Source organism: Hypanus sabinus, chromosome 13, assembly GCF_030144855.1.
Source record: "Hypanus sabinus isolate sHypSab1 chromosome 13, sHypSab1.hap1, whole genome shotgun sequence".
Classification (NCBI taxonomy): domain Eukaryota; kingdom Metazoa; phylum Chordata; class Chondrichthyes; order Myliobatiformes; family Dasyatidae; genus Hypanus; species Hypanus sabinus.
In genome coordinates this window covers 5213373-5234888 of record NC_082718.1, presented here as the reverse complement: position 1 = coordinate 5234888, position 21516 = coordinate 5213373, and the positions used below count along the sequence as shown (strand labels likewise).

At 42.6% G+C, this 21516-nt stretch overlaps 1 protein-coding gene across 1 annotated transcript in view; it reads right to left on the bottom strand.

The window, feature by feature from the left end:
• Window positions 1-13647, bottom strand: part of prrt4b (proline rich transmembrane protein 4b) — a 40938-nt gene extending 27291 nt beyond the window's left edge. The window contains exon 1 of the mRNA XM_059986835.1: window positions 13511-13647. Coding sequence (XP_059842818.1) covers window positions 13511-13544 — 34 coding nt within the window. The 5' untranslated portion in view covers window positions 13545-13647. The remainder of the gene's footprint in view (window positions 1-13510) is intronic.
• Window positions 13648-21516: the final 7869 nt, after the last annotated feature.

Here is a 21516-nt window from a genome sequence, read left to right as displayed (position 1 = left end):
TTTTTACTACATTCAAAGCAACACACACAAAATACTGGAACAACTCAACAGGTCAGGCAGCATCTGAGAAGATGTATAAAGAGTCGACATTTCCGGCTGAGACCCTTCCTCATGACTTAAAAAGGAGGAAGACGCCAAAATAAAAATGTTGACCGTTTATATGGTTTTGGCACAGACTAGATGGGCCGAAGGGCTTGTTTCTGTGCTGTACATCTCTATGGCTTTATTTATTTCCATACATGCTGCCTGACCTGCTGAGTTCCTCCAACATTTTGAGCGTGTTGTTTTGGAGTTCCAGCATCTGCAGAATTCTTTGTGTTCAAGATTTACCACATTCATCCAAGAAGATTCTGGCTGTTCAATTTCAGCATCTCACTCAAATTGGAATCAGGTTTAACATAAGTCACACTTAAGTAAAGTAGGTTATGATAACATGTCATGAAATTAGCGTTGAACAGCAGCAGTACAGTGCAGACATAAAAAAATTAATTAAATAAAGTTACAATAAAAAAGAAATAGTGGAAAAGAGGAATAGTGAGGTAGTGTTCATCAGATCTACTCAGAAATCTTACGAAGGAGGGGAAGAAGTTGTTCCAGTTTCCAGCTTTTTGCATGAACTATTCTCTTTGGACCTTACGTCCTTTGATGCTTAGCTAACAGCAATTTGCATTCAAATTGTGCACTTCCTACTCCGATTAGAAATAAAAGTGTTTAGAACAAATGGCCAGAGATTTGGAGGAGTGAAGGCAGTGTCACTTTCCTTAATGGCTTCAGTTGTCTTCTCAGGTTGTTTGAAGGGATTTGAAAAGCAAATACATGATGTAAAAATGAGATGAAGGAAGAACAGTGGGATGTGGATCATGCAAAGTCTAAACTCAGCATAAATATATGACTGTATTATGACTATAAATATATTCCTATTCAGAAAAGGGCAGAGCTACTCCCTCCATTATCCTGGCCGGTTTTAACACATAACAAACAGAATCAAAAATAAATGTTCCAACCACTTATTTCACTAGGGTTTGTGGGCCATGCTGTGCTTGAATTAACTCTCATTTTTCCTGCATTCCACATCAAAAGTACTTACTGGCTGCTTTGGAATATCCAGAGGTTGTGAAGGGGACAATATAAATGTAATCATTCTTTGTGTCTCAGGGCTAAGGAGTAGCCTGATCTTTGTTCTGCCATCAACCATAGCAAGGGTAATCAGTGACTCCCTGCATTATTTTGAAGTGGCATTGGGTAAGTCAGGTGGTCCTCAAAAGATTACCTGCTTCTAAAAGCGTGGACACAGCAGCAGTAATTGTCAGTGTTTGAAGATGAAGTCGGGTGAGAAAGGGGAGAAAAAAATATGCTCTTAACAAAGGTCCATATGCTGAAAGTTATGGTGGCAGAAATAGGTGGGTGTGATCCTTTTTATGGATTTGCTCGCACACTGTAGTTTTCTGGAATGAATAAGAACTTATACTTTTCAAGCTTCTAATTCCATCTTCAGGGCCTCTAAAAACAGTTTCGGCAAAGAAGAGCTTCAGTCTCAGGAGACTTGAAGAACTTTCTAAGTCTGGAAATCATGGTTTGCTAATCCAGATGCTCATGGGCCACACATAGAAATACTTTGCACCAACTCCTCCTGTAAGGCTCACCTGTGAATTCTGTTGACATTGCCCAAGAGGTGGCCGGGGTTAAAGGCTGTGGATTGTTGACGGAGTCCCAGCTGTTTCCCATGTCGGTGATTGGCTCGGGGGTAGCAAAGGTGTCATGTGTGGGCGTGGTTTCCATTGGCACTGCATTATTAGACAGAAAGAAATTCAGAGATTAGAAGTCACTGAAAGACAGTTGTTTTAATACAGGGTGATTTGGAGCTGGGAATGGGAGAGGCCTAAAAATTTATAAATCAGGGAGTAATCCACCCATGTGTTCCCAAGAAGCATCCTTGCAAAGGCGTCTCATTGTAGGAAGTTCCCAGCCAAATTTCTGCCATGCCCCAAAGTTTATTATCATGTTTCACTCCAGAAAAAACTGAATGATCTTTAATTGTATTACACTCTTAAAAACTATACAATTACATTTCTTGGACCGTTATCTGGACATTGCTAATTTGCAACTTGTGGGATTGTTCTGTGCTCACATTTCTGAGATTAACAGTGATTACACCTCAGAAGTGTTCTCAAGGTTGTAACAATATTACAAAAACATGAAAGATATAAGTATCAGTCTGTGTATAGAATTATTGCTTATTCCGGACACTAAGGATTAAGCTAGTAAACGAAACAAATCTATTCACCACTTCAGATTGGTGTTTGCTTCAGGGAACACTGAATCAACCTAACAGATAATTTACTGCCCGAGTTGGCCGTGGCATATTCTAGGTAAACAGTACAGCTGGATCCTGTCAGATCACCGGCAGGTGATAGAAGTTGGCTCCCTCACCTCTGCCCCACAACACAGGACCCCCCCCCCCTAAATACCCATGCCTGTGTTGCCACCCACAGCTCCAACCTGCTAATTCAATTTGCTGATGATGCTACTTTCATTGACCTTACCTCAAATAATAACGAGGCAGCGTAGAGAAGAAATCATCACCCTGACACAGTGGTGTCAAGAAAACAACTTCTCCCTCAATGTCACAAAAACAAAGGAACTGGTTGTGGATTACAGGAGGAATGGAGACAGGCTAACTAACCCCTGTTGATATCAATGGATCTGGGGTTGAGAGGGTGAACAGCTTTAAGTTCCTCGTCATCCACATCACCAAGGACCTCACATCGTCTGTACACACCAGCTGTGTGGCGAAAAAAGTGTAACAACAACGCCTCTTTCACCTCAAATGGTTGAAGGAGTTTGGCATGAGTCCCCAAATCCTAAGGACTTTCTACAGGGGCACAATTGAGAGCATCCTGACTGGCTGCATCACTGCCTGGTATGGGAACTGTACCTCCCTTAATCGCAGGACTCTGCAGAGAGTGGTGTGGACAGCCCAGTGCATCTGTAGATGTGAACTTCCCACTATTCAGAATATTTACAAAGACAGCTGTGTAAAATGGGTCCAAAGGATCATTGGGGACCCATCACCCCAGCCACAAACTGCTCCAGCTGCTGCCATCTGGGAAACGGTATTGTAGCATTAAAGCCAGGACCGATAAGCTCCGGGACAGCTTCTTCCACCAGGCTATCAGAATGATTAACTCACACTGATAGAATTGTATCTCTGTGCTATATTGACTGCCCTGTTGTACATACTATTTATTACAAATTACTATAATTTGCACATTGTACATTCAGACCAAGACGTAACGTAAAGATTTTTACTTCTCGTGTATGTGAAGGATGTAAGAAATAAAGTCAATTCAATTCAGTGTTAAAATTAACTTTAACATACAACTCAAGACAATGGCCCCACTATCTACATTATCACCTGGGTGTGGTGTCTGAATTAAATTGAAACAATATGCCTGGCAGCTAAATTAAGGGCAAATCCACTCAGGGGTTATCTGCAGTTGGTGATAAGAGAATTAGGAGTTGAAATTGTAAATACTGAATTGCATCAGTGTAAAAATATCATAGGAATTTTCCTGTTTATCCAGATAGAGCAATGAATTAATATTGGACTCATAATATTTATTGTTAAGAGTTATTGCAGATCTGGGGATTTGGGTTCTCCCTGGGCCTACAGCAATTTATCTCTGAACTCTGCCCAAGGACTTCATGATGTAATAGAGATATTTATTATGTAGAATAACAGCCACGTGGAGCAATCCTAGCATATTACAAGTCTGTCTTGTCCGTGCTTCTGCTATTGCTTAATAGTTCAAATGGGACACCTTCAGTAATTTCCTCTACATGATTTTGAGAAGAGGAAAGAGAGAGTTGGGGGGGGGGGGAGAGAGAGAGAGAGAGAGAGAGAGAGAGAGAGAGAGAGAGCGAGAGAGAGAGAGAGAGAGAGAGAGAGAGAGAGAGAGAGAGAATGTGAATGAAGGTGGAGCAACTAGCAAAAGAGGGAGATAAAAGGAAAAGAAAGGATGTAGACTGCCAGAAACTGAGAGAGAATGTCTTAGTGTAAGAATGAGAGAAGGAATTTGAATGAGCAGACACAGATTTATGTGTACATGTGCTGGATTTTAATATGTTCTTTCCACAAGCCTCCAGGGAGCAGATGACATATATCAGGTATAGTTATGCACTGAATACTGATAAATGCCGCAGTGAATATGTGATCCTGTGAGGTTCCTTTGTTAAGATTTTTCTCACATTTTCTACTGATTCTATTTTTTCTCTTAAGCCATTCACCTTTCAGTAAACAAGTAAGTGAAGGGGAGAAAAGGACTGCATAGATGTGCATGTTATCCTTTTGGGTTGTCTCCTGCAACCTCTGCTCTTTTCCAGAAACTCACAGCTGCAGTTCCACAAGAGACAGCATCTCTGATGGCTCAACACCTAGCCATTTTTTGTTTCTGAGCCTGGACTGTGAGTGTCGAGAGGCTGTTAGACTATGACTGCATGGAATTCTTTTCTCCTGCTAACCCAGGGAGCACCCAAGCCTGTCCATTACAAATAGGATCACAGAGTCATGGAGAAGTACAGCATGGAAGCAGGCCCTTTGGCCAATCTAGTCCATGCTGAAACCATTTAAACTGCCTACTCCCGTTATGTTATATTTCTATGGCCCTTCTAACATGATATCTTCTAAGGAGGGAACATCAAGCAAAATATGAGTCAGAGGGATGTGATGGGCAGGTGACGAGAAGAGGAGGAATGAGAGGGTAACCAGAATGGGGAACAGTAAAAGACATGGAGGGAGTGTGGAATTACTGAATGTTAGAGATTGGAGAGTGCCCAGACAGAACATGAGGTGCTGCTTCTCCAGGCTGAGTTTGGCCTTATCCTGGCAGTAGGAGAGCCATGGATGTTTGTGTCAGTAGCAAGTGGGAAGGTAAATTGAAGTGGATAGCCAGTTCTGTCTGATAGCATCCAACATGATGGCGTGAAGCACTGATTTCTCTAACCGAGTAATTACCCTCCTCCCCTCATTCTCCCTTTTCCCATTCCCTATTCTGGTTACTCTTTCCCTTCCTCCCATGGTCCACTGTCCCCTCCTATTAGATTCCATCTTCTTCAGCCCTTCACCACTTTCACCTCCCAGCTTCTTACTTCATCTCCTCTCCCCCAGCCACCCACCTGCCAGCTTGTACTCCTTCCCCCTCAACCCACCTTCTTATTTTGGCTTTTGCACTTTTCCTTTCTAGTCCTGATAAAGTGTCATGGCCAAAACATAAAATCTATTTATTGCCTTCCACAGATGCTGCCTGGCTTACATTGTGTGTGTTGTTCAAGATTTCCAGCATCTGCAGAATCTCTGGTGTTGGTAATGCTTCTACACTGTTTACCTCGTTCATTCTTTTCTCATTCTGTCTTCTCCACAGGTGGAAATATTTTCTGTGTATCCATTTTATTAAAAACGTCCATTATTTTAAGGACCTCAATTAGGTCTTTTATCAAGAGAAAAGGCTCCCATTCACCTTAATCACTAACTATCTATGTGTAATGAAACCAGGCATAACCTCAAGAGAAGTGGAATACAAAGAAGAGGAAGTGATCATTCCATTGAACAATGCCTTCTGTGAACCCCCACAGGGAATACATGTTTAAATTTGGACACCATATGAACGGAGGATACTTTGACTTTGAATTCAATAGAGCAAAGTTTAAGGAGACACATGGAGGGTGTATTCACAGGTAATTAGAAGATTGAAAGATTATCATATTTTGGTGCTTAAAATTAAAAACCTTTAGCCCAACAACTATAGTTTGGAAAATTCTGGAATACATTATTCAGGAAGCTATAGCATGATACGTGGAAAAATTTAATAGTTCAGCACATTTGGCATAGTTTTGTGAAAAAGAAATTATGCTTGACATTTAGAGTTAATTGAGAATGTTATCAGCACTAATTGGGGTATTTGGAACATCTCAATTACCACAATAAGAGCAGTCGATACAATGACACACATAAATGATTGACGTTGGAGGTAATAATTTGTGGCATTGGATAGTGGACTGACTAACTAAATCAAATTTTCTCTAATAAAGTGGAAGATGGATTTATGCAATATCTACAAGATTCCTGTTGAGGCACCAGCAAGGGGAAAAGTCGGTCTGCAACTCGTTTTGTGCATTAAGAAAGGATTGAAACTTCATTCCCCTGAGTTCCTCCAGCACTTTGTGTGTATGTTGCTCAAGATTTCCAGCATCTGCAGAATCTCCTATATTTATGATTGATAATCTTGTTGTCAAGGGGATTTTGGAGAAGAGTGACAATAATATTGGTCTTATTAAGGGGACCTTGATCAGTTTGGTATGTGGGCTGAGGACTGGCAAGTGGCTTTCAGTCTGGATAAGTGAGATACTGCATTTAGAGAGATCAAAACAGAATAGTTCTTATACAGTGAATGGTAGTGTTAAGGAGCAGAGGGATCTAAGATTGCAAGTGTATAGTTTGCTGCAAGTGGCATCACAGGTAGATCGGGTGGTAAATAAAGTGTTTGCACACTGGCCTCGTCAATCAGGGCCTTGAGTAAAGGAGTTGGGAGCTATGATGCAGTTGTATGAGACATTAATGAGGCCAGTCTTGGAGAATTGTGTACAGTTTTAGTTGCCCTGTTATAGGAAAGATATTATTAAACTGGAGAGAGAGCAGAAACATTTACCAGGATGTTGGCTGGACTCAGATGTCTGAATTACAAGGAGAAGTGAAATGGTCATTGTGAGAGATTAGGGGGCAACCTGATAGAGGTCTATATGATCATGAGAGGCAGGGACAGAGTGAAAGTATGTGGTCTTTTACCCAGTGAATGGGTGCTACAGACAAAAGGAAGCGGGTTTAAAATCAGAGGCAAAAGAGTTAAAAGGGACATCGAGGCAGTGTCTTCAATCGAAGTTGGTTCATCTTCATAATAAACTGCTAAAAATAGTTATTGACATGGGATTGTGAGCAACATTTAAAAGCCATCTAGGTAGTTGGATGGGTAAGAAAGGTTTAGTGGGCTACGTGCCACATTCAGGCAGTTTGGACTAGCTTCGCCGGGCAGCAACATGGTCAAATTGGACCAAAGGGTCTGTTTCCATGCTACATGACCCTAACATGATAGAATTTCACACTATCTTTGAAATAATGCAGTTAAATGCAAAACCAAGCAGTGGTGGAAGCCAATACAATAGGGTCATTTAAGAGTCTCTTGAATAGGTGCATGGTGCTTAGCAAAATAGAGAGCTGTGCGCCAGGGAAATTCTAGGTAGTTTCTAGAGTAGGTTACATGGTCGGCACAATATTGTGGGCCAAGGGGCCTGTAATGTGCTGTGGATTTCTATGTTCTATATTCTATGCCGGTGAAAATAAACCTGATTCTGATACTGACATGCAATGGTTAGCAGTTAACTAACTCATAAAGTACATATTTTTTCCAACTTTTGCATGAGTTAAGAAGCAAAAAGGAAAAGTGATCCATCTGTGGCTGAGAAGAGACATTATAAACCGTTCTAAATCAAGGAGAAACTTATAAAAGTTGCCAGAAGTGGCAATGCATCTGAAGTTTAAAGTGTTTTGAAACTCATTAAGGGAGAACTGAGAAACTGGAAAAAAGGCAACATAGAAATGGCAAGTTAGATTGGAAAGAAAGGTAACAAGACTGTCAGAAGGAAACATTAATGAGAACAAATATGGGACCCTAGACAAAGAGAGCAGTATAAAAGGAAATAGCAAAGGAAATAAACAACCTCTTTGCTCTGTCCTCATTGAAGAAAACACAGAAAACCTGTCAGTTATATTAGAGAACTAAAGATAAAGTGAGAATAAGAAACTGAAGGAATTAACTGTTAGTCAAAAGTAATTCTAGAGCAGTTCTGGAGCTTGAAGGCTGATTAATCTGAAGGACCTGATATTTCACATTCCCAAGTTTAGAAAGAAAATCCTATGGAGATGGTGCATATTCCGATTGTTATCTTCTAGGCCTCTATAGTTTCTGGAACTGTTACTGTGAGTGGAGATGTGACTCCACTATCAGCAATGAGAGAGAGAAAGAACAAAGAACTACCAAAACTTTAGTCTGGTGTCAATGGTAATGATAATGAATAACATATTAACAGAACACTTTGAAAAGAGTACATATAGGCAGTCCTCATACAGCAGGGTTCTGTTCCTGAGCACTCTTTGTAATCCAAGTTGTTCACAAGTTGTAAATGAATAAAATCAGAGTGTGGGAGAGGATCCCAGAAACAGCTGTGACAGGGAGTAAGCATGTGCAGGAAGCGTGGCCACCAGCCAGCCTAATGACCCTCAACACTGCCACTTCTGCTCCGCTCGACCCAGACTCTGGCTTTTGCGGCATAGAAACCACCCTATGTGGATGCAGAATGACTTGGTATGGCAACTGTTCTGCATGCTACAAAAAGCTACAGAGTTGTGGACACATCATAAAAACCAGCCTCCCCCCACCCCAGAGTATTTCTCACTGCTTCAGTAAAACATTCGGCATACGTAATTGAAAATCTCACGCATCCCGGGCATTCTCTCCTCTTCCCTCTCCCAGTGGACAGAAGAATTGAATTGAATTGAATAGACTTTATTGCTTACGTCCTTCATATACATGAGGAGTAAAAATCTTTACGTTACGTCTCCGTCTAAATGTGCAATGTGCAATCATCGTGATTTATAATAATTTATAATAAATAGAACAGTCAATTTAACATAGAAATACACTCAAATCAGCGTGAGTTAATCAGGAAGAAGCCTGTTGGTCCTGGCTTTTATGCTGCGGTACCGTTTCCTGGATGGTAGCAGCTGGAATAGATTGTGGTTGGGGTGACTTGTGTCCCCAATGATACTACAGGCCCTTTTTACACACCTGTCCTTGTAAATGTCCTAGATCATAGGTAGTTCCGTACTACTCTCTGCAGAATCCTGCAATTAAGGGAGGTACAGTTACCATACCAGGCAGTGATGCAGTCAGTCAAGATGCTCTCAATTGTGCCCCTATAGAAAGTTCTGAGGATTTGGGGGCCCTTACCAAACTTCCTCAACCATCTGAAAGAGGCACCGTTGTGCCTTCTTCACCACACAGCTGGTGTGTACAGACCGCGTGAGATCCTCGGTGATGTGGATGCCGAGAAACTTAAAGCTGTTCACCCCCTCAACCCCAGATCCACTGATGTCAGTATGGGTTAGTCTGTCTCCATTCCTCCTGTAATCCACAACCAGCTCCTTTGTTTTTGTGACATTGAGGAAGAGGTTGTTTTCTTGACACCACTGTGTCAGAGAGATGACTTCTTCCCTGTAGGCCACCTCATTATAGTTTGAGATAAGGCCACCTCGTTATTGTTTAAGATTAGGCCAATCAATGTAGTGTCATTGGCAAATTTAATTAGCAGATTAGAGCTGTGGGTGGAAACAAAGTCATGGGTACACAGGGAGTAAAGGAGGGGACTTAGTACACAGCCCTGAGGGGCTCCTGTTTTGAGAGTCAAAGAGGTGGAGGTGAGGGAGCCCACTCTTACCACCTGCTGGCGATCGGACAGGGGGTCCAGGATCCAGCTGCACAAGGCAGGGTCAAGGCCGAGGTCTCTGAGCTTCTTGTCGAGCCTGGATGGAATTCTGGTGTTGAATGCTGAACTGCAGCCCAAGAACAGCATTCTCACATAAGCATCCTTCTTCTCCAGATATGTAAGGACAGTATGTAGAGCTGTGGCTGTTGCATCGACTGTCGATCAGTTGTGTAGGTAGGCAAACTGTAGGGGGTCCAGTGTGGGTGGTGGCAAGCTGCAGATGTAGTCCTTGACCAGCCTCTCAAAGCATTTGCTTATTATTGAGGTGAGTGTGGCAGGATGCCAGTCATTCAGCCATGTTACCTTGGTCTTTTCTGGTACAGTGACAATAGTGGATAATTGGAAACAGAAGGGCACTCTACACTGGGAGAGGGAGAGATTAAAAATGTCAGTAAACACACCTCCCCACAATACCTTATCTCCTGCCTAGGTAGCCTCCTACCTGCTGGCATGAACATCCAATTCACAGACCTCCATTGATACCCCTGCCCCCCTTACCCCCATCCCTATCTATTATTTTAGTCTGGTTCTCTTTCTCTCTCTTCCCCCCCCCACTATTATCTCCCCCCAGCCCTACCTTTCTTTCTCTTTTATTTCCCATAATTTTCCACCTTCCCCCAGCCCATTTCCCTCCAGCCTATCACTTCCCAGCTCTCTACTTTATCCCTCCCCCCACTTCTTATCCCTCCTCGACCATCCCATGTTACTTCACTCCTGATGAAGGATTTCAGCCTGAAACGTCATCATTACCTCTTCCCATAGATGGAGTACTTGCCCTGGGATGCTGTCTGGTCCTGCGGCCTTGCGACTGTCTGCTCGTTGGAAACATCTGCGTACCTCAGCCTCAGAGATGACCAGGTTGCAGGTTGAAGCAGTGGCTTTCCTCGGAGGCTCAGAGTTAGTGACATCGAACTGAGCGTAAAATCGATTGAACTCATCTGGGAGAGAGGCTGCGATGTTGGCGGCACCACAACGTTTGGCTTTGAAGAAGCGATGGTGTGCAACCCTCGCCACAAGTCACGTGTGCTATTTGTTGTGAATCTTGACTCAATCTTGTCCCTCTATTGTTGTTTCACAGCCTTGATGGCTTTGCACAGATCGTAACTGGTTTCCTTGAGCTCCTGCTGATTGTCGGCAATATAAGCTCTACGTCGTGCGGTAAATGCTGGTCGCACGGAACTACTGAAACAGGGTTTCTGGTTCAGGAAGATCCTGCCCGACTTCTGGGGGACAACATCGTCGATGCACTTCCGGATGAAGCACGTGACTCCATCCGTGAACTCGGAGACATCCTCATCATGGAAGACATTCCAGTTGACATCATCAAAGCAGTCCTGCAGCATGGAGACCGATTGATCGGACCAAAGGTGGACAGTTTTAACTATGGCCGCCTCTTGTTTCAGCGTCTGCCTGTACATTGATACGAAAGCCCAGAAGCACACACCACCAGGTTCAAGGACAGCTTCGGCCCCACTGTGAAATGGTCCTCCAGTACAAAAAATAGACTTGACCTTACAATCTACCTTGTTATAATCTTGAACTTTTCTTGTTTACCTACACTGTACTTTCTCTGTAACTGTTACACTTTATTCTGCATTGTTATTGTTTTACCTTGTTCTACCTCAATGCACTGTGTAATGATCTGATCTGTGTCAACAGTATGCAAAACAAGCTTTTCACTGTAAATTGGTCTATGTGACAATAATAAAAGAATTCCAATCCCAGTTGACTGGTGGAAGGTAGGAGCGAGGCAGTGTAGGGAGAGAGGGCATGTTTTAATGCCCCATTACCACCTGGTATGAAATTCCTGCTGCCCCACTGCAGCCAGAAAATCCATTCCATCCACCCTACTGATCTACCAAACACTTGTTCATCTCTACAGAGTGTCGATAAGTCAAACATTAGTAAGTCAGTAAGTCAGGTAGGACCTATAATAGGATTGAGCAGAATCAACATGTCTTTATGAAAATAAAATCATGTTTAACCCATAAGCTCCTTGAGGGAAAGAGTAGATAAGGTACCACAGAAGAATTTATTTAACAGTGTTAAAGCATCTGGAATTTGGGGTAATATACTGAAATGGACCAACAATTGGTAATTGCTCAGAAGGCAAAAAATGTGAATGATCAAGTCCTTCTCAGATTGGATCGGGGTGGCACAGTGACCAGTACTTGTCTGCCAGATACTCACAATATAATTCAGTGAGGAGACCAAATATCACATTTCCCAGTTTGCTGAAGAATCTAAGTGAGGTAGGATTGTGAATAGGTAGTGATTGTGATTGTGGGTTTCCAGGGGAAGGGGACAAAGTGAGTCAGTGTGCGGACAAAAATGTGGCACATGGAATATAATGTTGAAAAATGTGAAGTTATCTACTTTGGCATACCTAACAAAAAGCGACGTATTTATCTGAGATTGAGTGGCACAGCGGCAACGCGAACAAACAACGCTGCTGCTGGCAACTCCACAGGGAGATTAGACAGCAACGTAATTGCAGTAGAAGTGTGCCACATAGGTCCGGGGTGGAGCTTGAAAAACCCAGGCTCCATAAGAGAGAGGTACTGTCTAGCAGAGCGGTCATCATGGGAGTAGTCTGAGTCAGAGTGGTACGGCTTTGGGTCAAGAGGCTTCAGCAAGACCAAGTGGAGGTGTGGTAAGTAGGTAAGTTTATTTCTTATTTTTAACTCTTGAAAGAATGAGGGGTAGAAGATCAGCCCTAGTCTTGTTAAATAGCTGAGCAGGTTTGTAGCCTCTTTTCATGTTGATTATGTTCCAAAAAGAATTATTTTAAGTTGCAACTGAAGAGGTACCACATGCATTGGTTACTTACTGTACAACCTATATGAATGAGCACTGAATAGACCCAATGTTTGGTAACTAAGTTTTCTGGTGATATGAAAATAAATCAAAGCAATTTGCAGAAACATGAAGTATTTATAATAGGAGATAGAAAAGTTAAGAGATTGGGCAGATGATATGTAATCTGAGATAGTGTAAAATTACCTGCTTTGGTTGGAAAAATTGAAAAACATTAAATTGAACATTTACAGATTGCTGTTGTACAGAAGAATACAGATGTACAAAATGAAACTAAACAATTCATCATGAAAGCAATTGGAATGTCATTTCTATTACAGAGGTGGTGAGTACAGAATTTGCAGCAATTATTCAGGGTGATGGTAAACCTATAGCACAAATACTGTGTACAGTTTTGGTTGCTTGGTTTAAGAAGAGTCTTACTTACCTTAGGGCAGTTCAGAAAATTAATCACATAGCTGATTGGTGCATTTCAATAGTTTAAACAATTTAGGCTTACTCGATATAAAGAAATTTAGAAGAGTGAAATGTGGACGCTGAGATATAAAAGATTGTGTGGAGCTGGACAGAGCAGTTGCTGTGAGATTATTGTTCCTCAGGAATCTGGAACTGGGGGCGGGTAGGTTGGGGGTTTGCCTATTTAAGACAGATGAGGAAAACTTTGTTTCTCACAGGTAGATTTTAGGGAGCTGGAGAGGCTGAGATCGGGAGTCTGTAACAGGAAAGTGGAGATAAGAGCCATCTCGGATTGAATTTGATATTGAATGACAGACTGGACTTGATGGATGCTTCTTTTATCATCTTATTTTTCTATCTTCAAAAATATTTGGCAGAGGAGAGTTTTTTTCTCTGAGACTATTTTTTTGCTTTTACTCATTTTTTTCCTGTGTTAAAGGTCAAAATAGGAATAATACTTCATTTTCTACCTTTTTATCTTTATGTTATCCTTCTTTAGAATATTCTGGATGGTATTGCAGTGAAACCGGTTCATTATTGGGACAGCAATTCATGTGGCTTTTGGACAAGTGCCACATTAATGGTCAGATGAGATTTTCTGCAACTTGGAAGAGGTGATTTTTATTAAAACATTGTTACTTACCTGTTGCTATTCCTGACAGCTCATCGACCTTCATTTGCTGAGTTTGGTAGGCTGGAGTAGAAGAACGCAATGTTGTGAATAAATAATCCAATGTTCCTGTGTCAAGAGAGCTGGTAAGATGTGATTTGCTGGTTGGTTCACTCCTTCCCAATGTACTACTAGGAGCTGCAGTATTATTTAACACCATGTCTTCGTTGAACTGGGTAATGCCCAATGGTGTTGGTTTTAATGTTGACAACCCATTGTCATTAGCTGATGTGACAGCCTGATGGGTAACTCCTTTTGGGGATGGGCTCAATATCCCAGGAGGCAGTTCAGACACCGTAAAAAGCACAGAGTGGTCAGAGGCCATTTGAATTGGTGGCTTGTTCTTTCTTGGCACCTCCGTATTTTGAGTGGTGATGATCGGTCTTACTGTGGCTGGTCTTTTCTGCGTGCTAGGAAAGGTATAGATTGGCATCATTGATCTCTCTTGAAGGGGCTCACGAATGGTTCCCAACCTTGCAGGATACATCAAGGATGTAACTGAGGACCTTGCTGGATGCAAACTAACAGTGGACAAGTTTGAAATGGAAATGTCAGTGGAATTGCTAGATTTGTTCATTACTTCTGGAAAACCAGTAGGAGTGGCTCCCCCAGGACTTCTCATGATAACTGCATCATTGATCTGGTTTCCATCTGAAAATGTTGCAGCTTGCTGTTGTCTGGCATTTTTGGGAGAGCCAATATCATCTTGGTTAACTGATTCACTATTTTCAGAGCTATCATCAGTCTTTAATCTGGTATGTGGCACTAACAATGGCTTTGTATTGATGTTCTTTTCAACAGGTAGCACTGTAGGCACCCAATGGATGAAAAGTGGACTCATACTAGCCTGCCTTTGTGCAGGTGGTGTTGACAGCTGAGCGTGCAGCAAAGGATTCACATTACTTCCTGTTTCTGGGGGCGATTGCGATGATGGAAAAGGTAGCTTCTGTCCAAATCCCTGATGACTTGTGGTAGCTACATGGTTGAGACCAGTTACATCTGATTGAAATGAGAGACTGGAGGCCTGAAGTACTTCATATTCCGTAACTCTAGCAGCTGTAACTTTTGATTCCATTACGAAAGAAGAAATAACATGCACAAAAATAATGCTGTTGCTCAGCATCTTGATGTACTCCAGGCACTGTGAATTTTGGAATGGTAGTCAGAAATCCTGAAAAACAGAGAGATATTTATCAAGGAATGTAACAAGCTTATAGTCTTTTCAGCACCAGCTCATATGCAAAGAATTAATGGCATTATTTTGGATCTAATGAGTAAAAGGTTTTGTTCAGTTTCCAGCCTCAACAAAAACATAGCTTACAAGTCTCCCTCCCTCTCAGCTAGGTCGATAATGGATGTCCCACCATGAGGAAGAAACTATGTACCGAGACACCGCGGTACACCATCCTGTCAAGCGGCTGTCAGGTGAAAATATTAGCTTTTATTTTGGTAACTTCTGAAGCAGGATAACCTATAAGAGTCCACTGCCGCAGCTTAAACGTGAAAGTCTGGGCAAGGCAGTGAAACGCTAATATCATGCAATTACTTGGTAGGAAACGTCAGGAAAATGGGACAAGAAATCAAATTGCAGATGTACTTCAGAATCTACCTTTATATCTAAGCATTTTTCACCTGCTGTGGCTTGTTTACAAACATGTCTTTCTTCACATTGATTTTAGAATATCCATATGTTTAACAACTAGTGTGGTTTTTTAAAGTCCGCAGGCTATTGCACGCACGTTCCATATTGGATTTCGGAAAACAAACCTAGAATTGTCCAAGGGTCTCCAGAAAAGCTGGATTAATCCCCAGCACAATTGTTGTGAGCAGAAACCTGGAGAAAAACCAAAGCAACACTCAAAAATGACACCATTAGGAATAAAATTAATAGAGATGGCAAATGGCTGTTTGGCAACTATCTGAGAATCAGGCAAGCAGATAATGCAGAGTGTTTGTGAGGAAAGTAGGACACGTGAATAATGGCAGGAGTGTGGGGATAGTGATTGGAGGCTGGGGATCATGTTACACATAAATACCTCTTCAGATCTGCCAACCTCTGCTGTGATGTGGGTAAAAGCCAAATATTGGCCCGAGTGAGCAATTTCACCCATACTAAGAAACAGAGAGAGAGAGAGAGAGAGAGAGAGAGAGAGAGAAAGAGAGAGAGCTTCTGAACACTTGCACAGATGGTTATTAACTTTGTACAGGCATTAACAGGTACAGGAACTGCTGACATTAGAATTAGGATAGAGTACTGCAAAATGTCAATGAGAATAGGGGATTTAATTTTAGATTTGCAATGGTGCATGACTTTTTAATATATGTTGGTTGGGTATTGTTTTTATAAACATATTTTTCTGACTTGTTCTCCAGTGGGTAGTTGCTGAATGTTCGGGGGTATGATGGGGGATGGGTGGGGGTGGGTGAGGTGTCTCTAATGCTCTAGCTTGGTTTTCTTGCACATCTTCATCATTTTCATCTCTGAGGTCACATCTTCAGTTGCTTGAGTCTAAGAACTGCAGATCCCCTTTTCCATTTGCACCTCTTCTGCGCTAACTCATTTTTAATATCATTGGCAGAGCTTTTCATTGCTTATCCTTAATATCGCTTAATGTTGCTTGGTGTCATTGGTGTACTGGATAAAATCCAGTGACATGCATTGCGATGATTTACGATATTGAAGCAGATGAATAAATAAATGTTGTTAGGAAGTGGTAGGGGTGCAGCAAGGTCTCCTTCTAAAACTGCCTTGGGAAATTCTAATTACTTTTATATTAAGAATGTAGAATATTTCTGTTCACACAAATAACATATTTTTACCAAGGAAAGCATAGTGTTATCGTTGCCTGTCATGGTACAGGGATCAATGCTTGGGTCTAACAATATGGCTATTCTCTGCAGGATATTGCTGGATTGGCAGTGACATTTCCATCCTGTCTGTGCATGTTACAGACATCCTGAGTTCACAGATTCTACGTTTCTCTTTGGCAGCTTCTGCCAAAGACAAACAGCATGCAGTGTCTAAGGCAGATGTCTTGTACACTGGTCTGATGAACAACATTAAAGCAAGGCTCTCAGGATGCAGGAACAAGTAACGGAGCTTTGAATTTAGACTGATACATATTAACAGCACCAATATGCTGCATATATAAACGTCCCTGACAGCAATGTTCACAGACGTGTTCAGAATCAGATCAGGTCTAATATCAACGGCATTTGTTGTGTGGCAGTGGGAATGAGTGAGTGTACAGGAAGGTAATGGAGAGCTTAATGACATGGTGTCTTGACGGCAACCTTTCCCTCAATGTCAATAAAAGGGCTAGTCATTGGCTTCTGGAAGGTAGGAGCTGTCCACATGCTCCAGCCTGCTTGCAAGTTTTGTTTCTTTTTCTTTTTTATGAGGGAGGAAGGCCTCAATGACTTCCATCATTTTTCTGTATTTTATGTCTATCTGGAGAAGACATATTTCAGAGTTGTATTCTGCATACACGCTTTGAAAATAAAATGAACCTTAGAACTTCTGAAATTCATGGATGCATCATGACCTGCTATGGAAGCACCAATGCCTGCCCAAGAATGGAAAAGCCTACAAAAAGTGAAACAGCCCCGTCTATCACAGGCAAAGCCCTCCCCACCGTTGAGCACCTTTACATGGAGCGCTGCCACAAGAAAGCAGCATCGATCGACAAAGACCCACACCATCCAGGCCATGCTCTCTTCTCACTGCTGCCATCAGGAAGGAAGTACATGAGCCTTAGGTCCCACACTACACAGCTCAGGAACAGTTACTACCCCTCAACCATCAGGCCCCTGAACCAGCATGGATGGCTTCATTCATCTCCACACTGAACTGATTCCACAAATGTAGACTGATGTTACGAATCATGTTCTCAATGTTATTTATTTGTTTGTTACTTTGTATTCTTTTATTTGATTTTGCACAGTTTGCAATTTACCTAACTGGCTCTCCCTGGATTCCATGGGACCTAACCTTCCAGAACAGGATCTTGTTGAAGGCTTTGCTGAAGATCAAATAGACAACATCCACTACCCTACCCTCATCTACACTTTTGGTTAACCCTGAAAAAAAAGCTCTAAAAGATCTGTTCTGAGCGTTACCAGGAACTTGCTGAGCTGAATGGCCTCCTACGTCATGAGAAATATGAAATTGCTAAACCCATCAACTACTTGTGTCCAAGTTAACAATAATGCTAAATATGTTTTTGTAAATTTGTAAGATGCATGTTTAAAGCAAAAATATTCTATATTCCTCATATTCTAACTGAAATTTAAATTTACCAGGACAGGGTCAGAGATGGAAGCGTTAACTTCCATAAAAAAAATGCTTTTGTATTGGAGTCAAACTCAAAGGCCCTTGTGACCTGACATATACAGTGTGTAACAAAACCGTCACTCACCACTGTCTGGCTCAGCCCATCCTTTGCTGAAATGCAATGCCTACATCACTGTTCTGTGCAGAGATACAGCGTTTGTCAATGAAGGAAGTGTCCAATGGAGATAATGAGGTCTTATGTCTCATTTTCTTCTTTCACTCTCCCAACCAAGCAGTCCAGCATTAGACTTTACAACAGGAGGATAATGGGAGAACTTGGATGACATGTAGACCCTGTGCCTTTGGACACAGAGCCGCCCTCCCACAGTCAGCCTTCAGACAGTGAAAAGCAGAACGCTGACCCATGCCTGGCCCTAGAGAGTGAGCGGACTGCACATTAGCAGGAGGTGCAGAGTGAGCACAGACGGGGAAATCAGCCTCTCTCTGTTGTGGCTGGTACTGGCTCTGTCGTCGAACCGACAGCTCCTCTGCAAATGGAATCTTTGGTTTTACTACGTTCAAACGAACAGGCGGACATTTCATCCAAGGGGCTCAGTATGACGAACCTGCCCTTCGTGGGGGTCTGAAAATCAATGTCATTCCTCAAATCTGATTCAAAATCACCAAAAGCAAATCAACAAGAGTTTAAAAATCACCAGTTAATTACTTGTTAATCAGGAAAAAGAACGAAACAATACATGTTTTGTTTAATGAGTTAGTCTCTCTAAATATAACAGAACTGGTATTGTACAATGTGCTAACTAATATCACTCGCCAAAACTTCAAAATTAACCAGCATCCTTTAATGAGTTAACTAGTGCCACAAACAGATCACCAATTTAACCGGAATTGTATAATAAATTTACTACTACTACCAACCGAATACTATTATAATAAATATCCAATATAACTGGTAGTTTAACGTCTTAACCGACCAAAGCTACAACATACTTTACATAGTTTAATGAATTAAACAGGATAACATTGTAATGTTGTGTAAACTGACAACCAACAAGAATTTGTGGACGAGTTAACCAGTGTAACCAGCTGTAAAATGTGTCATCAATTAATAGATTGAGGAACTGTCAACCGGACAGAACTGGTTAACGAAATATTAACCAGCCGGCAAGAACAATAAAGTCCTTTGTAAAGAAGATCTTCTCCACGGAACGCTCCAAGTCTATTTGCTCGTTTATTTACCAAAAGTTCAACAAAAATACGCAGCAGACCTGCCGGCACGGCTCGGGATGCCCGCCACCAGCACCGGTCTCCGCAGAGACCCGAGGCCATCGCACAAGCTGGCCCGCCGCTTCGAGGAAGAGCATCCGTCCTTGTTCTGTGCTCCTGTGCCCGGGAATGAATTGTCTGGGAGACATGTTTTCAATAGATCCTAAATCTGGTGCGAACATCTGCAGAAAGGCACGGTTCGTTTCCGCGGTCCGTGTTCAACCTGCGCCAGTGTGGGTCACCCTCTGAAATCAAAGACCTCCATTCTCCCCACCCCCAGCTCACTCGCTCTCACGCAACTGCACAGGCATGTAATGCTAAAGTATTTCTACTACCTTATTCCAGGAGCCTTGCGACAATGCTGTCTCCTCAACGCGCTTTCCTCTCGCCACAACACAATAGGCGAACAGACTATTCTGCAATATCAGCCAGCTGTCAAAACCGGTGCAGAACCCTGGGAAAGAGGCAGCGAGAAGGGAAAGGGTGGATGAGTGACTGCAGCCCTTTGTGTTTACTCTGGCCAGGACAAGGGAGTGCGGTTGGTGTCAGGAGAAGTGCGGGGAGAAACGCTTTGGGTGCTGTCAGATCTGGAGCTTGGCCACTGCGAGCTGGTCCCAAATTGGGAGCACTCGAGAGTCCGTCAGATCGTTATTTTATCACACATTCGAACTCAATCTGAGCGAAGCTCGTAACTGGAAAGAAAAAAGTAGACTATCTTTTATGCGGCATATTTTCACTTCAACAAAACGTCCTACATGCATAACCATTTATACACAATGGGTTCCGCTTTTCGTTTTTCTGCAAAGGAAGATCCCACCAACAAATTCCAGATAACCGATTGGTTATAATCTTACATGCCAAGCTGCATTTTTCTATTACAACTTTTTAAAAATTGCATTCTAAACAATTGCGTCCGTGGAAGACAGCACGACCCCGTGACTCTCCAAACAGATTTATGGCCAGTGAAGTACCATTGAATCTGATTTACAGCTACGATGACCTGAAGCGTTAACTCAGTTTCTCTCCCTGCACAAATGATGCCGAACCTGCTGAGTTTCGGGGCTCCGCAATGTGGGGAATGGGGTGACCGATTTGCAAGCTGCAGGCGCACACGTCGGTCCTGCTCCTCTCTCGTCCTCGCCATTGAAGTCACGCGTCTCACTGGTTATCCGCCCCGAACTGGGGAAAAACCTGCAGGAGTAGCGGAGATGCAGCGGGCTTCGTTCTGATGATAATGTATTAATTAGCGATTTTGCCCAAAACATGAATATGGGCCAGCACTTGGAGGGAAATTCGACTGCTTATTTCAAAGTATTCTTTGCATTCACCTGGGAGAGAAGATGGTCCCCGGTTTCATGCTCCATCCGAAAATGTTGTTATGTCTGTCATCAAATTCCGACATTGCAGTCAGTGAATTCGATTTGAAATGAACCCCGAGGTTATATAAAGAACACATTTACAGCCGCTTAGTGTTGTGTGTTCAGCTCAGAGTATGGCCCAGCTCTCTCAGCTGGTGAGACGTGGACCCGCCGTTAGAGCTGTACGTCGAATATCCAGTGGGGACACAAGCGACTGCAGATGCAGGAATCTGGAGCAAAACAAACAAAAAAAAACACAATTCTGGTGGAACTCCTGCCGTTCGTTTGATACTAAAAGTTAAAATTCCTGATCACTGGCTAATAACCGGCAAGAGATCGGAGGAGTCGAGATAGGCTGAGTGGGGCGAGTTGTCATTCGGAAAGTTCAGAGTATCAGGAAAAGCTACAACGAAGCCCACTGCTCTTCTGCAGGTCCCCAACCAGGTTAGGATGGGTGGGTCACAAACAAGAGAAAATCCCAGCAAGGCGCAAAATGTCGCAGGAACTCAGCAGGCCAGGCAGCATCTGTGGAAGGGCTTCGGCCCGAAACGTCGACTGTACTGTCTTCCACAGATGCTGCCTGGCCTGCTGAGTTTCTCCGGCACTCTGTGTGTTTTGCTAGGATGGGTGGATGACCAGTGAGAAGAATGGCCGATACAGTGGCGAGCAGATGTAATTCCACTCACTTATATCAAGGGACAGGGCTTGAGCCTTCCCCGGGCTTTTGGGTCATTCTGTGGCCGCGGTTCAATGCACATTGTGACAGGAACAATTATCCCTGGACCGGATTGACTATATAAGCGTATCAAGCCATCTTCCAGTGCCCAGAGGTTTCTATATCATTGTTCTCCTTTTCCGTAATAATCACATAGAATCACGCGTCCTAAGAAGCCGTTAGTTTTTTTGTTATCCGCAACACTTTTACCGAACCCGGAAAATCCCCCGTGCGTGCCTTGAGATAAGCCTTGAATGAATAACTACTCGTCCCGGCGAGAAAGAATGGTATCAGTTGGGTCAAAAGAAATTAATGTGCGCACAAAAGGTTAGTTACCTAAAATAAT